This window comes from Gorilla gorilla, chromosome 4 (genome assembly GCF_029281585.2).
Source record: "Gorilla gorilla gorilla isolate KB3781 chromosome 4, NHGRI_mGorGor1-v2.1_pri, whole genome shotgun sequence".
NCBI classification, from domain to species: Eukaryota; Metazoa; Chordata; class Mammalia; order Primates; family Hominidae; genus Gorilla; species Gorilla gorilla.
In genome coordinates this window covers 136,473,804-136,493,442 of record NC_073228.2, presented here as the reverse complement: position 1 = coordinate 136,493,442, position 19,639 = coordinate 136,473,804, and the positions used below count along the sequence as shown (strand labels likewise).

Below are 19,639 nucleotides of genomic sequence, written 5' to 3'. Positions count from 1 at the left end.
CCTAATTTTAAACTAACATATTAAGTTATTGGAATGCTTAGACAGCAATTGCAAACTTTCATAATTGCACCAAAATGCATCCTTGACTTTAACATAATTTATTAAAATTATACTAATAGTATAGCTTGTGATTTGTATATGAACGTAAACGGCCTAAAAACAGAAACTTTGTTTACTTTGTTCCCTAATGTATCCCCAGAACATGCAATAGGTGTTCAATGTTAGCTAAACGAAAGAGAGATTTGAAAAAAATAATTTTACCAAGAACAACAGTCACAGGTATCACTGATTGAATGTCTGCTATGTTCCAGACATTGTACTAGGTGCTGCTATAAATTCTCTCTAATCCTCACAAAAGTATATACTAAGCAGGAAATTCAAAGGACTTAACAGACTTGTACAAAATTGTATAGTTAAGATTGGGAGACAAGATGACAATAAGATTAGGAGGCAGGGTATCATAATGACTAGGCTCTGGGTGCTAGAAGAAGTGGACATTTGTATGTAAGAAAGTAAACCTCAACTCTTACCTCATATCATATTAAGATTCTGAAATGAAGCATATACTTAATTGTAAGAACTCAAACTATAAAACTTTTAGAGGAAAACACTGAAGAATATTTTTGTGACACTGGGTCAAAGACTTCCTAAATAATAAACAAAAAGTATAAACCATAAGAGAAAAAAGTTTATAAACTGTACCTGATCAAAATTTAAAACTCCTGTCCTCCGAAAAGCAGTTAAGAAACATCTGCAAAACCAATATCTGATAAAGGGCTTGTATCCAGAACATATTTAGAACTCTCTGCCTGGCACTGTAGTTCACACCTGTAATCCCAGCACTTTGGGAGACTGAGGCAGGCTGATTGCTTGAGCCCAGAAGTTTGAGACCAGTCTGGGTAACCTGGTGAGACCTTGCCTCTACAAAAAAATTAAAAAACATTAGCCGGGTGTGGTGGTGTGTGCCTGTAGTCCCAGCTACGTGGGAGACTGAGGTGGAAGGATCACTTGAGCCTGGGAGTCAGAGGCTGCAGTGAGCCAAGATCACACCACTGCACTCTGGCCTGGGTGAGACAGCGAGACCCTGTCTCAAAAAACAAGGAAAAAAAAAAAAAAAAGAACTCTCACAGCTCAATAATAAAATGACCAATAAATAAATAACATTGAAAAATAGGCAAAAGACTTTTACATTTTACTAACGAAGATATTCAGGTGGCAAATAAATACATGAAAAGATGCTCAAAATCAATAATCAATTGACTGATCAACTAGGAAAACACAAATTAAAAATATAAAGAAATACAACCTCACAATGTCACAATGAGACACTACCACACCCCTACTGTTATGGCTAAAATGAAAAACACTGACAGTACTAAGTGGGGATGAGAATGCAGAGCAATTACATTCCCATAAATTGTTGGTAAATTGTTGGTAGGACTATGAAGTGGTACCAGATGGTACAGCCATCTGGTAACTTATAAGGTTAAACATATATTTACCATACGACCTAGCAACCCGAGTCCTAAAGTTATCCAAAGACCTGTACACAAAAGTTTATAGCAGTTTTATCTGTAACAACCCAAAGCTGAAAACAACTTATTTCTTTTTATTATATTTAAGTTCTAGGGTACACGTGCACAACATGCAGGTTTGTTACATATGTATACATGTGCCATGTTGGTGTGCTGCACCCATTAACTCGTCATTTACATTAGGTGTATCTCCTAATGCTATCCCTCCTCCCTCCCCCCACCCCACAACAGGCCCCAGTGTGTGATGTTCCCCTTCCTGTGTCCAAGTGTTCTCATTGTTCAATTCCCACCTATGAGTGAGAACATGCGGTGTTTGGTTTTTTGTTCATGCGGTGTTTGGTTTTTTGTTCTTGCGGTAGTTTGCTGAGAATGATGGTTTCCAGCTTCATCCGTGTCCCTACAAAGGACATGAACTCATCATTTTTTATGGCTGCATAGTATTCCATGGTGTATATGTGCCACATTTTCTTAATCCAGTCTATCATCGTTGGACATTTGGGTTGGTTCTAAGTCTTTGCTATTGTGAGTAGTGCTGCAATAAACATACGTGTGCATGTGTCTTTATAGCAGCATGATTTATAATCCTTTGGGTATATACCCAGTAATGGGATGGCTTGGTCAAATGGTATTTCTATTTCTAGATCCTTGAGGAATCCCCACACTGACAAATGGGATCTAATTAAACTAAAGAGATTCGGCACAGCAAAAGAAACTACCATCAGAGTGAACAGGCAACCTACAGAATGGGAGAACATTTTTGCAATCAACTCATCTGACAAAGGGCTAATATCCAGAATCTACAAAGAACTCAAACAAATTTACAAGAAAAAAACAAACAACCCCATCAAAAAGTGGGTGAAGGATATGAACAGACACTTCTCAAAAGAAGACATTTATGCAGCCAAAAGACACATGAAAAAATGCTCATCATCACTGGTCATCAGAGAAATGCAAATCAAAACCACAATGAGATACCATCTCACACCAGTTAGAATGGCGATCATTAAGAAGTCAGGAAACAACAGGTGCTGGAGAGGATGTGGAGAAAGAGGAACACTTTTACACTGTTGGTGGGACTGTAAACTAGTTCAACCAAAAACAAGTTAATGTCCATCAGCCACAGAATGGATGAGGAAAAAAATTATAATACATGCATACAATGGAAGGAATGCTCCTCCACAATAAAAAGGAATGAATTGCCGGGCACAGTGGCTCACACCTGTAATCCCAGCACTTTGGGAGGCCGAGGTGGGCAGATCATCTGAGGTTGGGAGTTCGAGACCAGCCTGACCAACATGGAGAAACCCCGTCTCTACTAAAAATACAAAAAAAATTAGCTGGGTGTGGTGGCACATGCCTGTAATCCCAGCTACTCGGGAGGCTGAGGTAGGAGAATTGCTTGAACCTGGGAGACGGAGGTTGCAGTGAGCCGAGATCATGCCATTGCACTCCAGCCTGGGCAACAAGAGCGAAACTCCGTCTCAAAAAAACAAAAAAAAGGAATGAATTACTCACACATGCAGCAACATAGATAAATCCCAGACACAAAAGTCTGCATACTGTATGATTCTATATATGTGCCACTCTCTGGAAAAGGCAAAACTATAATGACAGAAAACAAATTAGTGGTTACTATGGATGGGAGCAGGGGGAGAGGACTGACTGCAAGGACTTTGAGAGAACTTTTTGGAGTGACTGAAATATTCTACATCTTCATTGTAGTGATGGTTATGCTACTGTATGCATATGTCCTAACTCATAGAATTTATACTCTAAAAAGGGTGGATTTTACCATATATATATTATACCTTAATAAACTTGACTTAAAAAGAAAAAAAAGTTTAAACTTAGGAATCAGAGGACTCAAATCCTACCTTTAACCCTTATTTCCACTGTGAATACCTGTACCTCAGTTTTCCTGCCTATACAACCTCACAGAGTTACTATGGGGTTTACATTATACATTTTAAAGCACTTGGATTAGTGTTAGGCAGTAAACATTCAATTAATGAGACCATTTGCACCACTTGTGAAAAAAATTCTGTACTCAGAAAATACCTTTTGAGTAGAGTCTAACAAATATAACTGGATGGATACTTAAGAGCAATGAATACTAACATCTCTACTATGATACTCTACAAAGTGCTCAGTTTCTTTCCATCAGTGTTTTCACTGCCTCTTGGTAGCACAAACATTATGATAATCATCTGGGCTTGGATCTTTCATAACATCTCTACCTGCTTCATTCCTTAAATCCAGCCAGTCACCAGATCCCCTGAATTCCTTCTTTGACATCTGTGTTTTGGTTCTAATCTCAGAGCACAAAACATAGGTTCTATCCCCAAGGTACACACCTAGTAAAAGGAGCTAGGATAAGCAGGCAGACAACAATAACAAAAACAGCCAAGGGTTTAAAGCTTAGGTGCCAGTGTGAAATGAGATTAAAAAAATAGAGCAGCTGGGCTATCAACTATAGAAGGACCATGAACTTGTGTGCAGAAAAAAAAAGTTAGAAACATATTCCTCTAGCAATTCCCATTTAAGGCAAGAAAGGAAAACAGATCTAAGTAGGCCAAAAAAAGAGGACAGGATATGGTGGGATGGTAATAAAGTAGTTTATGAGAGAGTGAGAGTTCCTGAAGATGAAGGGAATCGGTAAAAATGGGAAAGGATGCATTCTAGTGCATGGTTGAAAGGACGTAGTCTTTTCTGGGAAGGTGATTTGACCCAAACTTTAATTGGGTTCTATGAAGGGAAGAATCTTCACATGTCAGAGCTAAAAAAAGGACTTTGGAAGTCATCTACTTAATAAACATTTATTGAACCACCTGCTACGTGTCAGGCACTAGGCTAGGCTCTGAGGATACAGAGAAGAATATTAAACCCTTGGAGAATTACTCACAATTAAACACAAACAAGTAAATAAATACCTCAACCTCTGCTACAGCCTTGGTTAGAATCTTGGCACCACTCACTAAATCCTAGGTATTATCATTTGGCCCTACCTTGACATCATTTCCAATATAAATGCTTCATTTCAACAATATGGATTTCCTTGACAGTGTTCAAAGACAGCTTGGATTTTACTGTCTCTATGTCTCCAATGACTTACTCATTCATGATCAAAAAAGTCACGGCCAAATTCAGTCCTATGAAATCCTCTCTGGCTACCTCAGATAGAAATTCTCTTTCTTTATCCTCAGAGCTCCTACAGGTCTTGTTTTTTTCTCTGCCTTACCATTACATGTGCTTGTCATCTCTCCAACCAAGATGCTCCTCAAGAAAAGAAAATGTGGAGTGGGGCAAGGGGGAAAGAAGAAAAAAAAAGGAAATCTGTTCTAATATCTTGGTAATTACCACGGGACCCACACAGAGTTATCAGGACAACTCATCCTAAAATATAACATAGTCTTCTACTCTTCTGTCTATTGAACTAAGTCTGAAATCCATTAGCTTTCTATAATCTGACCCCGATTCATATTGATCATTTACTCCTTCTATATTGATTTACTTAACCCAGACTCTTCCTCTCACAATCCTGTTCTGATTAAGCTTGTAAAGGTAAATATGCACATACATACAAGTGAATGTTTGTACATACATATGTATTGTATATATGCAGTTAAAAAAAGTTGCAGGTAAAATATACTCTGGAAGGTCAGAGATGAGAAATGGAAGACTATCTTTTACTTTTCACCTAATATCCTTTTATAACTTTTTTACTAGGGGCACATATTACTTTTAAAAGAAAAGTCAAAATAAATACAAACATTTCCAGGCGCGGTGGCTCACGCCTGTAATCCCAGCACTTTGGGAGGCCGAGGCAGGCAGATCACTTGAGGTCGGGAGTTCGCGACCAGCCTGACCAACATGGAGAAACCCCATCTCTACTAAAAATACAAAAAATTCTATTTTTTTTTTTTATTTAGCCGGGCGTGGTGGCGCATGCCTGTAATCCCAGCTACTCTGGAGGCTAAGCGGGAGAATTGCTTGAACCCGGGAGGCAGAGGTTGCAGTGAGCCGAGATCGCGCCACTGCACTCCAGCCTGGGCAACAAAAGCGAAACTCCATCTCAAAAATAAATAAATAAATAAATACAAACATACATAAAATGTCTTCTAGTTTGCTGACTTGATTTCTTCCCATTCTTCAAGGCCCACCTCAGCCCTACCTCCTCCCAGAAGCCCTTGCAATATATTTCTATGCATGGCCATCATTAAAAATATATACATTTTCTACTTCACGATTCAAAGATCTATACTGGTATTTACGGGTGAGTTTTTTAAAAACCAAATCAATAAATTTTTTAATGACTTTAAAAAAATCTACTATCTAAAACATAGCAAATAGCCATTTTTAAGAATGCTTTTAGACTAGGAATACCTTAAGGACAGGGGTGCAGTTATAGTCCTCTTTGTACCCAAGCACAGTATACCCTGGTACAAAGAAGACACCCAATAAATGCTTATTAAATGAATGAATGGAATTTCCTGTAGGCCTTTCTTATAAATCACCGGGTTGAGGAAGGTATACTCATTTGAAAATATATCAACATGTTATGGATCAATTCCAAATTCTGTGCAATTTTTGAATGCTTCAAAAACTTTCTGCAAATTTTAAAAATTCTCTAGAAAGATGTCAATTTTAAAAAATCTTAATACAGAACTGTAAGGTTGGGTAATGATATTGCTATTTAACACCTAGTGATCTATACTACTAATTTAGTGTGATGCTACAAATTTGTTTTCTTTCAAATCCAAGCTCTTTGAGCAATTTAAAGACTAATATAGACCTAAAACATTAGCTCCCTGATAATTCAAGAAATATACAAGCCATTCAGTTTCATATACAAATAAGGGGAGAATGCTACTATAGCAAAAAAAGGACTACCTATTTAGTATACAAGAAATTAACTACTGTACATCACTGTGACTTTAGTTAATAACAACATATAGTTGCTAAGAGAGTAGATTTTAAGTGTTCTCACCATAAAAAAATTGAAGTAATGCACGTTAAATAGCTTGATTTAGCCATTCCACAATGTATACTTATATCAAAACATCATGCTGTATACCATAAAGATATACAATTTTTGTCAATTAAAAATAAAATCAAGTTACCTTCAACGGATCAAGTTCATTCTCATAGGATTTGACAATTTCCTTTGAAGATGTTAACTGGGCTTCCTTACTTGTAATCTGATCACGAATCTCACAGGCTTTTTCCTTATATTGCTTCAGATATTTTAGTTCCATTTGATATTCTTTTACTTTCTGACCTTGTGTCTGACGTACCTGCCGAAGTGTTTCCAAGGCTTTAATGTATCTTTGAAGATATGAAACAAAAATCAAATTTCTGGCAAAGTAAATTATGGTATATATTCATACAGTGGGATATTATGCTGTCACTAAGATTACAGTTACAATGAGTTTTTAATAACTTGTAAAATGCCTATGACATAATGGTAAGTGAAAAAAATTACATTTATACTGTCAATCAGGTAAATAAATATACCTACAGAAAGACAAGTGAAAGAAAATATGCCCAGTGGTTGCTGCTGGGTGAGAGGTAGTAACTGATGACCTTTCTGCTTTTTAAATTTTTTCTGTTAAAAAGAAGCATCCAAATTGCAAACACAGTTCAATAACTTAATGGACTACAAAGTCTATTTAAGGGTTACAAACCTTGTTGCTGAAAAAATCTCATCAAACTTTTGCTTCAAAGCCTTTCCTTCACTTAAAGGCCAATTAGAATCTTCTTGATGACAGAAAATGACATTATTTAGCACAGCCTTGGAAACCCCAAGAGAACTGATCATTTCTCGGTCAATTTCTGCACACTTAGAGCTCAGACTGACCTTTTCACCATGCCTACAGAAAATGAAAATCAACAACATATGTAAAATAACCTTCAGTGTATCTATTCTATTGCTTAATCAATTCATACTGTACTTCTTTAAAAAAAAAAAAAAAAAAAAGCCCTTCACCTATCCCGTTAGAAATGGCTTCATCATGCTAAAAAGTGTAACTCTTAAACTATTTAATGGTTCAGATGAAAAGATATGTAAAACAAAGTAGTTCAGGAAAGGAAGCCAGAATTTATTTTTTACATATTTGGACTTTTAAATATAATAATTTAGAATACTTAGAGATAATATATAGAGCATTAACTGTCTTAAAAATAAGAGACAAAGAATAAAACAAAACATGATGATCAATAGCAGACAGGCAAAGGTAAGTTAAAAACATCTTAGAACGGTGTTCTTTCTTCAGTAACAGACTGCTCTGGTGAGCAGAGGCAATATCTGTCTTTACTGTTTTTTATACATTTCAATTTGTATTTTGAAAATATTACACTGGGCCAGGCACGGTGGCTTATGTCTGTAATCCCAGCAATTTGGGAGGCCGAGGTGAATGGATCACCTGTGGTCAGGAGTTCGAGACCAGCCAGACTAACATGGTGAAACCCTGTCTCTATTAAAAAATACAAAAAAATTAGCCAGGTGTGATGGTGGGCACCTGTAATCCCAGCTCCTTGGGAGGCTGAGGCAACAGAATCGCTTGAAGCCGGTGAGGTTGCAGTGAGCTGAGATCGCATCATTGCACTCCAGCCTGGGAAACAAGAGTGAAACTCTGTCTCAAAAAAAAAAAAAAAAGAAAAAAAGAAAGAAAAAAATACACTGAATATATTAAGAATGCTTTGTAGAGGGCTAGAATAGACACAGATAAATCAATAGGTTATCACATGAGGTCATGGAAAGACAATGGTAGCTTGGACTAGGACTAGAATGGTGGTTGTAGAGATGGAAACAGATTCAAGAGACATTTAGATTAAATCCATAGGTCTCAGTAATAGACTGGATATGGAAGGCAAAGACATATCAAGACTTAGGTTCTTGGTTTTTGTCACTGGACGGATAGTGGTATCATTCACCAAGGTGAGGTATACCATAAGACCAAGTTGTTGGAGGTTTTTTAAGGGGGGAGGTCAAAGAGAAAGGACTGTGAGTTTGGTTTTGGAAACGTTGAACCTAAGTTGTCTTTGAAACAACTGGTAAAAAAAATCAGAGATGGGGCCGGGCATGGTAGCTCACGCCTGTAATCCCAGCACTTTGGGAGGCTGAGGTGGGCGGATCACGAGGTCAAGAGATCAAGACCATTCTGGCTAACATGGTGAAACCCCATCTCTACTAAAAGTGCAAAAATTAGCCAGGCATGGTGGTGCATGCCTGTAGTTCCAGCTACTCAGGAGGCTGAGGCAGGAGAATCGCTTAAACCCGGGAGGCGGAGGTTGCAGTGAGCTGAGATTTCACCACTGCACTCCAGCCTGGGTGACAGACAGAGCAAGACTCCATCTCAAAAAAAAAAAAAAAAAAAAAAAAATCAGAAATGGGTAAATAGGTCTGGGTAAATGGGTCTGGAAACAGAGGTCTGGTTTGGAGATATGACATAAATCTGAGAGTCATCTATGAACACAGAGTAGTTTGAGCAATGGATAAGAATGTGATTACCTAGGAAGAAAATACAGAGCAAAAAAAAGGAGAAGATATAGGACTGAGCCTAATGAGACTTCCAACCTTTATTGATGGGGTGAATGAAGTAGTATGTAGCTGTGATAGAAAGAGAGAACAGTATTGTATCACGGAGGTCTAGAAAAAGAAATTTTCAAATAAGAAGTGATAAAGTAGCATTTACTCAGCTATGGTACATGGAACAATGGTCCTCCAAGATGTCCACATTTTAATCCCTTGAATTTGTGAATGTTACATTGCACAGCAAAAGAGAATTAAGATTACAGATGAAATTAGGGTGTTAATCATTTGACCTTAAAATAGATTATCCTGGATTATTTGGATGGGGCAAATGTAATCATATGGGTCCTTTAATGTGAGAGAGGAAGGCAGAAGAAGAGAGAAGAAGAGGTCACAGTGATTTGATATGAGAACTCTGCCCACTATTGCTTGCTTTGAAGACAGAGTAAGAGGGCATGATCTAAAAAATATGGGTGGCCTCTAAAAGATGGAAAGAACAAGGAAACATATTCTCCCTTAGAGCCTCCAGAAAGGAATGTAACCCTGCTAACATCTTGATTTTAGCCCAGTGAGACCCAATTCAGACTTCTAAACTACGTAAGTGTAAGATAACAAATTTGTATTGTTTATGGCACTAAGTTTGTGGTTTGTTATAGCAGTCATAGAGGACTAATACATGAACTCTTACTACATGTTAAGCATTTTATATGCATTAGCTCAACTTTGACAACATCTAAGATACACACAGTGAAAATGAATGCCTACTTTACAAATGAAATAAACAGAGGCTCACTCTTAGGTCTACTTTGTATAGCAGCAGCATTACCCTAATTAAAAACAGAGTTATTAGTAACTTTAGTCAGAGGTGTTTCAAAGGACGAATGGGACTGCAATTGGAGTGAAGAGGAGGTGAAGAAATGGAGACAGTATCAACAACTCTTTTGAGAGACTGGCTATAAAGGAGAAGGAGACAGGTAGTAACTGGAGTGGAATGAAATCCCAGGGTATGAGAGATACTTGAGTGTGTTAAAATGGCAATGATGAAAACCTGCTTGAGAAGCCAGTATAGTGCCTCCAGCACATAGTAGATGTGCATTATTGGTTAAATAAAGGAATTACTTAGCTAGTTAAATAAAAGGGAGGAGAAGAAGCTGAATAGTCAAGTAATTTGCTCAACAAAGACAGAGACTTGAATCTAAGGTAGTCTAATCCCCAAATCCATATCCATTAGAAAATGATACCTGCCTCTAACAGAATGATAATGGTTGAAAGGAACAATTTATCATTCTTTCCTACTTGTCTGCTTCTCATCTCACCCATTCTTAAACATGACACTAGAATTTTTTACTCATTCAACCTGTATTTGAGTGATTATGTGCTTTCAATTCAGCAACTGTTCAGAAATTACTCAAGAGAATGGAACATAACCCTAAGTCTTTCATGAGATCATTCTATTTAACTGACAAATAGTATCCACAAAAAATCAAATGTTGATAGTGGAGGAGGCTGTGTGTGCGTGGGGGTAGGGAGAAAATGGAAGCTCAGTACTTTCTGCCCAATTTTGCTATAAACCCAAAACTGCTCTAAAAAAATAAAGTCTAAAGTCTATTGAAAAAAATTTAATACGCTCCCCTAAACTTACAGTAGAAAACAACCATCAACTTACAGACCTAAAAGACTGAAAATGAACAGAAATTCAAATATCATATAAACACCTACTTTGTTCTAGTAATGACTCCTTCCAGAGTTTTAAATTCTGTCTTTTTGCTTTTCTGAGTACACACCATAGATCTTTGTACAGCTATAAGTTCTCCATTGACATCACGAAATTGCAGACGAATCTGGGCTCTCACATCTGTTTCTTGAGCAACCTTTGAAGGAAAACACGGAAAAAAATTATGTTACTTTAATAAGCACCAGTGTTGGTTCTGAGAGAAAAGGCATAAGCAATCTTACCCAAAATGAGGGAACAAAAAGAAAAACAACCAAAATGAGTGATATTTTTACATGCTATCCAAAATATAGAAGAATACTGTTTAATTAATTTACAAAAATGATATATTATCTACCTCCTTTATTCAGCATCATTAGGAGATCAGGTATGCAGATTTTTCAAATAAATGAATTTTATCTCTGTAAGCATCAAAAATGTTTTTTATCATTAAAAATTGCAAGTTTATAGAAAGGTAGAATGATTCGGTTTGTCTTTGTCTCCACCCAAATCTCATCTTGAATTTCCACATGTTGCAGGAGGTACCCAGTTGAAGGTAATTGAATCATGGGGACAGGTCTTTCCCATGCTGTTCTTGTCACAGTGAGTAAGTCTCACGAGACCTGATGGTTTTATAAGAAGGAGTTTCCCTGCACAAGCTCTCTTTGCCTGCTGCTGTCCATGTAAGATGTGACTTGCGCCTCCTTACCTTCCACTATGATTGTGAGGCCTCCCAAGCCAGGTGGAACTCTAAGTCCATTAAACCCTTCCTTTGTAAATTGTCCAGTCTCAGGTATATCTTTATTAGCAGTGTGAAAACGGACTCATACAGTAAATTGGTACCAGGAGTAGAGTGCTGCTGAAAAGTTATCCAAAAATGTGAAAGTGACTTTGGAACTGGGTAACAGGCAGAGGATGGAACAGTTTAGAAGGCTCAGAAGAGAGGAAAATGTGGGAAAGTTTGGAACTCCCTAGAGATTTGTTGAATGGCGTTGACCAAAATGCTGATGAGGATATGGACAATGAAATCCAGGTTGAGGTGGTCTCAGATGGAGATAAGGAACTTGCTGGGAACTGGGGCAAAGGTGACTTTTGTTATGTTTTAGCAAAGAAACTGGCAGCATTTTGCCCCTGCCCTAGGAATGTGTGGACCTTTGAACTTGAGAGAGATGATTTTAGGGTATCTGGTGAAAGAAATTTCTAAGCAGTAAAGCATTCAAGCGGTGACTTGGGTGCTGTTAAAGGGATTCAGTATTAAAAGGGAAACAGCATAAAAGTTTGGAAAATTTGCAGCTTGACAATGTGATAGAAAATAAAATCCCATTTTCTGAGGAGGAATTCAAGCCAGCTGCAGAAATTTGCATAAGTAACAAGGAACCAAATGTTAATTACCAAGACAATAAGGAAAATGTCTCCAGGGGCATGTCAGAGACCTTTGTGACAGCCCCTCCCATCACAAGCCCAGAGGTTTAGGAAGAAAAAATAGTTTCGTGGGCCAGGCCCAGGGTCCCTCTGCTGTGTGCGGTCTAGGGACTTGGTGCCCTGTGTCCCAGCCACAACTAAAAGAAGCCAAGGTACAGCTTGGCCTGTTGCTTCAAAGGGTGGAAGCCGGAAGCCTTGGCAGCTTCCATGTGGTGTTGAGCCTGCAGGTGCACAGAAGTCAAGAAATGAGGTTTGGGAACCTCTGCCTAGATTTCAGAGGGTGTATGGAAACACCTGGATGCCCAGGCAGAAGTTTGCTGCAGCGGTGGGGCCCTTATGGAAAACCTCTGCTAGGGCAATATGGAAGGCAAATGTGGGGTTGAAACCCCACAGAGTTCCTATGGAGGGGACTGCCTAGTGGAGCTGTGAGAAGACAGCCACTGTCCTCCAGACTGGTAGATCCCCCAGAATAATAGATCCACTGACAGCTTGCACTGTGCACCTGGGAAAACTGCAGGCACTCAACACCAGCCTGTGAAAACAGCCAGGAAGGAGGCTATACCCTGCAAAGCCAGGAGTGGAGCTGCCCAAGGCCATGGAAGCCCACCTCTTGCATCAGAGTGACCTGGATGTGAGACATGGAGTCAAAGGAGATCATTCTGGAGCTTTAAGATACACCTGCCCCACTGAATTTCAGACTTGCACGGGGCCTGTGGCCCCTTTGTTTTGGCCAATTTCTCCCATTTCGAATGGCTGTATTTGCCCAATGCCTGTACCCCGATTGTATCTAAGAAGTAACTAACTTGCTTTTGAGTTTACAGGCGCATAGGCAGAAGGGACTTGCCTTATCTTGGGTAAGACTCTGGACTGTGGACTTCTGAATTAATGCTAAAATAAGACTTTGGGGGACTGTTGGGAAGGCATGATTGGTTTTGAAATGTGAGGACATGAGATTTGGGAGGGGCCAGGGGTGGAATCATATGGTTTGGCTGTGTCTCCACCCAAATCTCATCTTGAGTCCCCATGTGTTGTGGGAGAAACCAGGTGGGAGATAATTGAATCACGGGGGCAGGTCTTTCCTGTGCTGTTCTCATGATAGTAAATCTCACGAGATCTGATGGTTATTATAAGGGGGAATTTTCCTGCACAATCTCTCATTTGCCACCATGTGAGACATGACTTTCACCTTCCACCATGATTGTGAGGCCTCCCCAGCCACATGGAACTGTAAGTCCATTAAACCTCTTTCTTTTGTAAATTGCCCAGTCTTGGGTATGTCTTTAACAGCAGTGTGAAAATGGAGTAATACACAGAACTACAGTATACATAGCTTTCCTGCCCCCCAAACCACATGAGAGTAAGTTGCTGATCTGATGTCCCAACACCAGTATTTCCTACAAAACAAGGACATTTTCAACAACAAAAATCAGGAAACTGATACTGATATATTACTACCACATGGTCCACAAATCCCATTCAAGTTTTGCCAGTTGTTCCAAAATGTGATAAGTTACCATTAACTCAGCTGTGGCATATAAAATAATGGTTCTCCAAAGATGTCCACATTCTAATCCCTTGAATTTGTGAATGTTACATTACACAGCAAAAGAGAATTAACATTACAGATGGAACTGGGGTGTCAATCACTTGACTTTAAAATAGAAAGATTACCCTGGATTATTTGAATGAGGCAAAGTATCTACAAAAAGTTAGATGCTGATAGTAGAGGAGATTGTGTGTGTATAGGCAGGGAATATACAGAAGCTGTACTTTCTGCTCAATTTTGCTATAAACCCAAAGCTGATCTACAAAATAAAGTTTAAAGTCTGTTGAAAAAAATTTAATATGCTCCCTTAAAGTAGTAGAAAATGACCATCATCTTATAAGACCTAAAAGACCAAAAATGAACAGACATTCAAATATCATATAATCACCTATTTTTTCTGATGTCTTCTGTCTTATATTAATATGGTCACTTCAGCATTCTTTTCATTAGTTGGCATGGTATATTTTTTCCATCCTTTTGTTTTAAACCCATCTGTACTATTATATATAAAAACACTGTTATTCCTTTTACTTTATTTAGGGTTTTTTGGTTATTGTCCTCCATTTTTCTCATGTTTTTATTTATATCTATGAACATAGTTATAAGATTTATAATAAGATTTTAAGGTTCTTATCTACTAATTCTATCATCTATTCATCCCTAGGGTACTTCTGTGGATGCCTTCCTCACTCAGTCCTACCTAATGGCTTTTGGACTGAATTAATCAGGAATGAATAACTATTCCTCCATTAGTTATGCTGAGAGTTTTTATCATGAATGAGTATTAAATTGAAAAGCTTTTTCTGTATCTATTGATGCTCATATGATTTTTCTTCTTTATTCTGTTACTGTGGCAAATTATACTGATTGTTTTTTTCTTTTTCTACAGCCTAATTCACTTGTCCCAGTACGTCCTTTAGAGCAAAAGGATTCAGTTCAGAATTACACTTTGTATTTGGTGGTTATGTCTCTTTACTTTCTTTCAGCCTGAAATAGTTGCTCAGATTTTCCTTGACTTTCATGACTGATAATTTTGAAAAGTACAGACCATTGTTTTGCAGAATACCTCCCAAAATTTGGGTAATATTTCCTCATGACTAGAATCAGGTTATGTATCTTTGGCAGGAATATTATACAAGTGATGATGAGTTCCTTTTACTGCATCTCATCAGATAGGACATCATTTCCATTTATCTCATTACGGAGGGTATTAATTTCAATCCCTTTATTTATTTTTTTCAGACAGGGTCTCACTTTGTCATCCAGGCTGGAGTGCAGTGGCATGAACACAGCTCACTGCATCCACGACCTCCGAGTCATAAGCAGTCCTCCTACCTCAGCCCCCCAAGTAGCTGGGACTATAGGTGCATGCCACCACACCCCGCCAATTTTTGTAGTTTTTGTAGAGATGTGGTTTTACCATGTTGCCTAGACTAACTTCAATCTCTTGATAAAGGTGTATCTCCTAGCTTCTCCACCAAAAAATTTTTCTTTACAATTAATTAATAATTTGGGGGAGAGATGCAGAGACCATATAACTATCTCATACTTCATCAAACTTTCTTCCATTAGTTTTAGCATCTACTGTTTCTTACCTGAACGAATTATTATTATGACAGCTATCAAATACAGGCATACCCCATCTTATTGTGCTCTTCAGAGGTTTGTGGCAACCCTGCATCTAACAAGTCTATTGGTGCCATTTTTCCAACAGCACGTGCTCACTTTGCGTCTCTGTGTCACATTTTGGTAATTCTCACAATATTTCAAACTTTTTCATTATTATTGTATCTGTTATAGTGATCTGTGATAAGTGATCTTTGATGTTACTACTGTAATTGTTTGTGTGCCACAACCATCCACATATAAGAGGTGAACTTAATCCATTAATGTGTGTGTCCTGACTGCTTTACTGACCTGCCATTCCCGTCTCTCTCCCTCTCCTTGGAGCCTGATTGCCTGAGACACAATAATATGGAAATTAGGCCAATTAGTAACCCTACAACAGCCCCTAAGTGTTTAAGTGAAAGAAGAGTCAAAAGTCTCTTGTTTTAAATCAAAAGCTAGAAATGATTAAGCTTAGTTGAGAAAAGCATATCAAAATCCAAAACAGGTTGAAAGTTAGGCCTCTTTCATCAGTTAGCTGAGTTGTGAGGGCAAAGGAAAAGTTCTTGAATAAAATTAAAAGTGCTACTTTAGTGAACACACAAATGATAAGAAAGTGAAACAGCCTTACTGCTGATATGGAGAAAGTTTTAGTAGTTGGGATAGATTAAACCAGCCACAACATTCCCTCAGGCCAAAGCCTAATCCAGAGCAAGGCCCTAACTCTCTGCAATTCTGTGAAGGCTGAGAGAAGTAAAGAAGCTGCAAAGAAAAGTTGGAAGCTAGCAATGGTTGGTTCATGAGGCTTAAAGAAAGAAGCTGTCTCCACAACATAAAAGTGCAAGGTGAAGCAGCAAGTGCTGATGCAGAAGCTGCAGCAAGTTATCCAGAATATCTAGCTCAGGTAATTGATGAAGGTAGCTACACTAAACAACAGATTTTCAATGTAGACAAGACAGCCATCCATTAGAACTTAACCTGCAATATCTAAGGTATGCCTATAGTAATTTTCTAGTTCCATTATTCTTTTTATATTAATTAAGGTTCTAGTATAAGGGGCTTTGCTCTTTCTCCATTTTTCCCCCCCCATTTTCTTGTATCAGTATAAACTCATAGATTGCTTACTTGGGCTCCAATCCCCCACCAGGCTGTCACAGCTTGTTTTTGTGGATGCCTTCCTCACTCAGCCACACCTAATGGATTTTGGACTGAATTATTCAGGAATTAATATTCCTCCATTAGTTATGCTGAGGGTTTTTACCATGAAAGACTATTAAATTGAAATGCGTTTTCTGTATCTATTGATATTCATATGATATTTCTTTTTTATCCTGTTAATGTGGCAAATTATACTGATTGGTTTTTTTTCTACCGTATCTCTCTAAGCATTATCTAGCTGCACCCCACATATTTTTACATGCTATATTTTTGATTCATTTAAAGTATTTTTTCTAATTTCCCTTGTGATTCCTTTTTTGATCCATGTAATATTTAGAAGTATGCTGCTTAATTTTTCAATTATTTGGGGATTTTCCGGATATTTTTCTGCTGCTGATTCTGGTGTAGTCACAGAATACATTATCTATGACTTTACTATAAATTTATTGACACTTGTTTTACAGTCCAGAATGTTGGTCTATCTTACAGAATGTTCCACATGCACTTGAAAATAACGTGTATTCTGCTGTCGTTCAATGGAATGTCCTATAAATGTCAATCAGGTTGATTTGGTTAACAGTGTTGTTAAAATTTTCCATATACTTACTGATATTTCATCTGCTTCTTCTTTTCTCTACTGAGATGGGTATTGAGATCTCCAATAGACCTTGCAGATTTGTGTATTTCTCCATTCTGTTCCATAGGTTTCTGCCTCACATATTTGGAAGTTTTACATTTAGAATTTTTGTGTCCTTGCAGTAAATTGACCTCTTATAATCATAAAATGTCTCATTTTCCCTAGTTCTGATGTCTTCTGTCTGGTATTAATATGGTCACTTCAGCTTTCTTTTCATTAGCTAGCACAGTATATTTTTTCAATCCTTTTGCTTTTAACCTATTTGTACCATTATATACAAAAACACCGTTATTCCGTTTATTTGGGTTTTAAAAATTATTTTCCATTTTTCTCATTATGCTTATGTTTTCCTTTATATCTATGAGTACATTTATAAGAGTTATAATAAGGTTTTAGGGTTCTTATCTACTAATTCTATTATTTCTTTCATTTTGGATCTGTTCATATGATTGATTTTTCTCTGATTATGGGTCCTATTTCCCTGCTTCTTTGGATGCTTGTTAACTTTTGATTGTGAATTTTGTATTGTTGGGTGAAAGATTTTGTTTTATTCCTTTAATGAGTACTGAACTTTGTTCTGGCATGCAGTTAAGTTTTTTGAGCAACAAACAGTTGGATTCTTTTGAACCTTTGTTGTTAAGGTCTGTAAAGGGGGACCTAGAGCAGCTTTTACTCTAGGACTAATTTACAACCATTTTCGACATTTTCCTTCAGCCTCAAAAACTTTCTTTAACAATTACTATAGTGCAAGCCTGTCTGTAACAAATTACCTCTACCATTTTGTTTTAAATCTGAAAATGTTCTCCATTTCACCTCCAATTTTCAAAGAATATTTTTGCTGGATATAGGAGTTTAACTTTTATTCCCTAACACCTTAAAGGTGCTGTCCCACTGTTTTCAGGTTTAGATTGCTTTTCCTAAGAAGTAATCATACTCATTATTCTTTCCCTCTGCATGATGTGTTACTTTTTCCTCCACCTGTTTTTAAGATTTTATATTTAGTTTTGAGCAATTTGAATGTAATGTACAACATAGGTATGTTTATGCTGCTTGTGATGCATTCAGCTTCTTGGGTCTTTTTTAATAGTTTTTATTACTCTGTTTAGATGTCTTCCCACACATTATGTCCATCTTTTCCTTTAAGTCCTTGAGCTTATCTATCATAGCTTTAAAAAAATCCGGTCGGGCGTCGTGGCTCATGCCTGCAATCCCAGCACTTTGGGAGGCCGAGGCAGGCGGATCACAAGGTCAGGAGTTCGAGACCAGGCTGGCTAATATGGTGAAACCCCGTCTCTACTAAAAATAAAAAAATAAAAAAAAAATTAGCCGGGCATGGTGGTGGGCACCTGTAGTCCCAGCTACTAGGGAGGCTGAGGCAGGAAAATTGCCTGAACCTGGGAGGCACAGGTTGCAGTGAGCCGAGATTGTGCCACTGCACTCCAGCCTGGGAAACAGAGTGAGACTCCATCTCAAAAAAAAAATTTAAAAAAAATTAAAAAAAAAAAATCCTTGTCTGCTAATTCCAAAATCTGTCATCTCTGGATCTGCTTCTACTCACTTTTCCCTTCTCAGGTATAGACCACATTTTCTTTTGCATATTCCCATTAATTTTTAAAATTATATTCTGCACATTGTAGATGCCACATTGAGAGCTTCGACTGAGTAGGCTTCCTTTAAAAAGTCTTGAGTTTTGTTCTAGCAGCCAGTTAATTTACTGGCAACTCGGCTTGATTCTATCAAAACCTGGTTTCAGTATTTGTTAGGTGGGCCTTTCTGAGGTCTCAAGTGAACACTGGAGAGTTCCACAAGGTCACTCCATTCTGGCGTATCAGGACTCAAATGTCTCACAGCATTGTGTGACCTTTAGAATACAACACTCACAGCCCCACTTGCCACCTTGGTAGTTGTTCTCTACTAGCCCTCATTAAATCTCATCCTATACATGGATAGCTTAGTATTTGGCCAAAGACTCAAAAGATCCTTATGCAGATTTCTGGTACACCATCTCTGCACAACAACCCTACTTCAGTACTCTGCTCTACAATTTCCAGTCACTTTAGCAAATCCAAAATCCTATCTTTGTTTCATCTGCCTAGTGATGCCCAATTCTGCCCAGCTCTCTACTGGATTCCAATTCCATGTGCCAAAGTTTACAAAGTGTTCCCAGGTAGAAAGCTGGAATGAATGCAGAATCACCTTTTATGTTTCTCCTTTCTCAAAGAATATAGCCCTGCATTATCTGTGGTCCAATGCCTGAAAATAGTTGTTTCACATACTTTTCCAGTGTTACAGTTATTCATCTTGCGAGTATAAGTGTGATACTCATTATTTTGTTGCAACCCAAATCACAAGTACTGGATTCTGCTTTAAAAAAAAAAAAATCATTAAAGATCCTTTCTTGACTTTTTAATGACTTCTTGGCATGAATTTAACTTTGATACTAATTCAATTAATCATTCAACGAATATTTACAGGCACTTTGTAGGTTTCATGT

General features: G+C 37.8%; 1 protein-coding gene across 4 annotated transcripts in view; it reads right to left on the bottom strand.

The window, feature by feature from the left end:
- Positions 1–19,639, bottom strand: part of RAD50 (RAD50 double strand break repair protein) — an 89,469-nt gene that overhangs the window by 57,875 nt on the left and 11,955 nt on the right. For all 4 annotated transcript variants that reach the window (XM_019027582.3, XM_004042473.5, XM_055386572.2 and 1 more), the window contains exons 3-5: positions 10,786–10,937; positions 7,220–7,405; positions 6,656–6,860 (exon numbers count right to left, since the gene is read on the bottom strand). In XM_019027582.3, coding sequence (XP_018883127.1) covers positions 6,656–6,860; positions 7,220–7,405; positions 10,786–10,853 — 459 coding nt within the window. In that variant the 5' untranslated portion in view covers positions 10,854–10,937. The remainder of the gene's footprint in view (positions 1–6,655; positions 6,861–7,219; positions 7,406–10,785; positions 10,938–19,639) is intronic.